Source organism: Aplysia californica, unplaced genomic scaffold, assembly GCF_000002075.1.
Source record: "Aplysia californica isolate F4 #8 unplaced genomic scaffold, AplCal3.0 scaffold00025, whole genome shotgun sequence".
Classification (NCBI taxonomy): Eukaryota; Metazoa; Mollusca; class Gastropoda; order Aplysiida; family Aplysiidae; genus Aplysia; species Aplysia californica.
Window position 1 is genome coordinate 981,063 of NW_004797295.1, and position 5,449 is coordinate 986,511.

Sequence of the window (5,449 nt, forward strand, 5' to 3'; positions counted from 1 at the left end):
AAAAGATGATGATGATGATGATGATGATGATGATGATGATGATGATGATGATGATGATGATGATGATGATGATGATGATGATGATGATGATGATGATGAAGATGATGATGATGATGGTGGTGATGGTGATAATGATGATGGTGACAATGAAAATGATGATGCTAAGGAGGAGGAGGAGGAGAAGGATTATGACAATGGTGGGAAGAAACAATATTGTGTGCATACCTTTTCTACAAATGATCCAAATCCTGGACTGTCTGTTGTAAAAGGTATCTGATGTACCAGAGACACATTTGACTTTTGCAATTTGCTGGCCAGATCATAGATGATTTCATCAGATGCTGTGATCAGGAAAAGAAAACTCAAGTTACTTAGTGTAACGCATTATACAGTATTACATATAAGAGAGAGAAGGCCTACAGTCTTTTCATCTGTGCATCCCTAACATCTTCCATGACATAACATAGTGCATCTTTGAGCAAGAAATAATTGTCAGCATTTTCGGTTCAAATGAAGACTCGGAAGTGGAAACAACAAACAAAAATGTGACTTCATTATAAAGATACTAACGGTCCTGTTGAGTCCAATTTCACAACAAGAATTTAAAAAATAAAATGCTGGGTCCAAACTCCAAAACACTGATAAGTTTGACGTTCAAGTTGAAATAGTCATGAGACTAAGAAATTTGTAAAATTTTGAGACATAACTTACATTATCCTGAACAGCATGAAGAGGAAGAACCAAAGAAGAACCCTCTAATAAATGGAGAAAAAGGTAATGGGCTGACAGAGAAAGTGATTGAAAGTGATATCAACACATTGATACGCAAAGAAAAAAAGAAAGATGATAGCGTAGATGAGAAATGACAGAGTTTGTATCTATGTGGAATTTTCCAAATTAGAAGAAGAGATGAAATACCTTCAACTCGACTGGAACTGATCCAGACATATTCATACTGAGCTCCGTCATAAGCTGGTGCCATATTCTGTACCATGGGGTTGACAATAGTTCTGTTGCCTCCTGCATGATTCAAAAGGGGATAACTCAGATTTTGGGAAGTATCAATAATATTTGTAAGTAAAAATTCACCATCTGAAACATTCTTTCTAAATTTTGCCAGACATTTCAAAAAGAACATGAGAAAGTACAAAAGTAATATATTCTCTGTCCTAGGCTCTGAGGTCCTACATTCCTATGTATACAGGCAAAATGACACACACAAATACACATGAACGCATGCATACCCACATTTAGTCACCCCTTTAAAATGGAATGAATTTTAGATAATATTTCTCTCACACCTATTTTGCTGGCATGGGACTGACAACATGACACTCTTATAAACAGAATAAATGGAGGTAAAATCAAAAGACCATTCAACTGTGAATGGAGTCTACAACTCAGAACGCTGACACAGAAGAGCTTAACAATGCATACACCTATCACATGGGGTCTCTTTTTCTGATACTTCTGCCACAAATTCTATTCAACACATCGAACAATATTCATTGAAATGATCCAGGGAAAATTGATAACATAGATTGTAGGACATTTATTTGCCTCTATACAAAGGTTAAAGAGTAATCCTTAACATCTGCATTAAACCCACTCATATTAATAGATAATCTATGAAAATTGGAGCATTTCATTTTAAACCAAAAAACACATTCACAGTTTTTACGAAATGATGTAGAAGAGAGACAGAGTTCATAACTTAAAGTTTCCATACGCACATACGTATTAGGATAAAACAAGTAAAAATACCTATGCAAACAAGCCTATTATTCTGCAATTCATTGAGCTATGCAACACATTTTGAGTAATGATGAAAGACCTCAGACGGCAAAGGACTTTAACAAGCTCAACATTTCATTTCCTTGTAAGCTTTTTGAAACCCAGGACAGACAGCACACAGACAATCTGTCAGATTGCACTCTGATAGGCTGCCCGTTTCAAAGTGCAAACACTTTACAAAGGTGAGTTAGTCATTTGAAACAAATCTAAAAGGCAAAAACAAGAGCAGGCGCTTACCATCTCATTTTTCATCTCATCTGCACACCTCAGCAAAAAAAGAAAGCACACACAATAAAAAGATACTAGTGCTTTTTTATATAAAATCCCTGCTTCCATATATTAAACTCTCACTAACAAAAGCTAAAATGTCTCATCACGGAAAAATGCTGAGAAGAATGATGTTTGGGATTTAGGGGATTTGGATAGGGGTGGGGGGTTCATCATCAGCCACTCCAGAAAAAAGTCTGCTGAGACTATTGTGAATCAGCGTAACTCATGGTGTTCAAGCTGTTACCAAGTTACTACAATAGTCTACAGGCACACACCTATGAATAATTTGACATCCACATGAGGGTATTGCTCATGCAGCTTGTACACCACTGGGATAGCCAGATCTTGATCATCATGAAAGCAAAACAGCAACTCAAACTGTGCAAAGAAAAAAGAAAAAGAATATGAGACCATATGACAACAACAAAAATATAATAATAGAAACAGATAGAAAACAAAAGTATTTGAAAAAGGCAAACACATTTTAGAAAAAGGAAGTTTATTCCTAACACCTGAGAGAGAAACTTTGTGAGTGTAACATACAACAATAGCACTATTTTGTTTTCCATTCAATTTTTGTCTCCTGTTTGAATGTCAAGCATAAAGAATTAAAACTTTCAAAAACAATTAAAGGGCAAATTGAATATTGAGTGCAAAACCACATGAGAAAAAAAGAAAAAAAAGATTTGAATTCCAACAATCAAATTTGTGTTCATTTACTCTCCAACATTCTACAGGGTGCAAAAATACTCAAACAGCATCACTTATGGTTTATTAATAATTACCAATGATCAAAAGTAACAGCTTCCCCGCCTTCAACCATACTGTTACAAGAAACAAACAGATTTTTTAAAAAGAGGACAGAGACTTTGCTTCTGCAACTCGTCACTACATGTACTTTATAGGACATGAAATGATTCAAACTTTTGAGACAAACTACAGTTCTTCACAAAATCCAAGACTTAGTAAAGTACAACCATCTGCTGGGGGGGGGGGGCTTAACAAAAGTAGTGTCCTTTTCAAGAGACAATCAAACATAATCTGTCGTATTTCATGCTACAAAAACCAGGATAAGACTTGTTACCATAACCCTTCTACGCTGAAACAAGAACTTTATAGAATTCAACATTAGTGACTTGTTGCTGTAAAAGTAAAGTCTACACCCCCCTCCTCATATCTTCACACATGATGATCAAAAGTCAAGGTCCCATAAGACTTGGCTACAACCCCATAGTGACCTGGGATGTTGAACACTAGGCCAAGCAGTTCGAAATGGGGTGCTAAATTTTAATAATAATAATAAATAGCATTTTTACTGCCCATTTTCATTTTCTAAAAAATGCTCAATGCCCATTAAGTCGAAAAAGACATCACATCTTAAAAATTGTATTATACATATATATACATGTAATATCTATGTATATGAGTAAAACTTTTCATGAGAAAAACAGTCTTGAAGTGAAGTTGGAAATGTGTTCACTAATGCAATAAAAAACCACGAACGGTCACAATAAAATTGAAACGTGAGTAACTAGAAACATTCATTAAAACATTCGTTCTCTACAGATAGAAGAACATTTCCGTTCTCTCTCTCTCTCTCTCTCTCTCTCTCTCTCTCTCTCTCTCTCCCTCTTTCTCCCCCCCTCTCTCTCTCTCTCTTCCTCTCCCTCCCCCCCCCTTCTCTCTCTCTCTCTCTCCTTCTCTTAGTCTCACAGACTGGCATACACATGCATATATAACACTTCATCATTATGACAGGTATGCACTTGTGAAAAAAAAATTCTTCAGGTGTTTTTTGAAAATGTAATTTGTTGGGGCAGATCTTATTTTATATGGGAGTTTGTGCCATACCTGGGGACCAAAGAACAAAAAGGAACGCTCGCCGAATGTTTTGTAATTTTGTTTTGTTGGAGTTTTAAGAATTAGATTATCAGGGGCTGACCTTAGGGCTCTAGGTGGATGATATAGTTCTAGGTGGATGATATAAGTCCAGAAATGTTTAAAAGGTCTCGTATACATTTAAAACAGAAAACAGCAGTTTTGTAATTGATCCTTTCTTTTATTGACAGCCAGTGTAGTTTAGTTCTTTCAGAATTGGCGTCACATGCACTGATTTCTTTTGTTTCATTATCAATTTTGCTGCTTGCTTTTGGAGTACTTGTAACTTTTATGGTTTTTCGGCCGTCAAACCGGACAAAATAGCATTACAGTAAACTAATTTGACTTGCATTCTTATTACAAACAAACCTTTGGATAGGTGAGTTTGAAATGACTCTCCAAGTTGTACTCCAGGAGAGGGTCCACACCCATGAGAGGCTTGATGATGGAGACTCCCGGCACAACATCCCCTAGCTCCGCACGACCTGATGGCCTGTGCAGGAACATTTTGCTGGCCAAGATAAAAATGAAATGCTCTTCAATAAATTTGTTGCTGTGAACATGAACGTGGACAGCATTAGTTAAGAAACACAAATTTACAAAAACATGCCAAGTTCATGTCTTCACCCAGAAACAAACGGAAATGCTTATAGATATTTTAAAACACAAACAGAGCATATACACTAATGCATATTTATGCATGCATGCATGCCCAGACATGTAACAACACACACACACGGCACATTTTTCCCAAATAATTGCTGCAGCCTAACTTGTTAATGCAAAGGAAAATACAATTTTTTAAAATGGTACCCAGATCAATGATCATATCAATGCTTGTTTTTTTTTCATCTCCCCCCCCCTCCCCTCCCCCTCTTCTCTTCTCTCTCTCTCTCTCTCATCAATGCTTGTTTTTTTTTCATCTCCCCCCCCCCCCCCCCCCTCCAAAAATCTCTCTCTCTCTCTCACTCCCTCTCCCTCTCTCCATCTACCTCTCTCTCCCCCTCTTCATTTCAGGGCTTACTATACTGTGTACGTATCTCACTTATCCACAATACAGCACCCAAGTAACCCATAAATCCAGACCTGAACATTTTCACCACTTCAAGATCAAGAAAAAAAAAAGTAGGAGAGGCTCACATACGTAAAGGAATTTCCCACTATCAGTGGACAGTACATATTAACTATCAAATGGGAATACCTCTCCCCCTCCCAAAAAAAAGGGGAAAAAAAGATGAACGCGTGGGCTATTATGGACACAAAACCTTGAAAAGTAGAGACAGGATTTGGAGATAGCTTAAAAATACTGGTTCGTGTTACCGTTCTGGACAGAATAACGTTTTTTTACATTTTCTTTTTCTTTCTTTCTTTTTTTTTCAGTTTGGAATTTAAGTCAAGAAGCCTTCACACATATATTTTCAGATGGCTTGGTTCTTTTTCCCTTGAATGCACTGGTGAACAATGTTGGCCGGCTATCCAGGCGAAATATTGTGATAAAAAATATGTA

The 5,449-nt window shown here is 36.8% G+C and overlaps 1 protein-coding gene across 1 annotated transcript in view; it reads right to left on the reverse strand.

Moving 5' to 3' along the window:
* LOC101863641 (ceramide glucosyltransferase) overlaps nt 1-5,449 on the reverse strand; it is a gene marked incomplete in the record, with an annotated part of 58,482 nt that overhangs the window by 5,648 nt on the left and 47,385 nt on the right. The window contains 4 exon segments of the mRNA XM_013089135.2: nt 226-341; nt 919-1,020; nt 2,340-2,442; nt 4,312-4,453. Coding sequence (XP_012944589.1) covers nt 226-341; nt 919-1,020; nt 2,340-2,442; nt 4,312-4,453 — 463 coding nt within the window.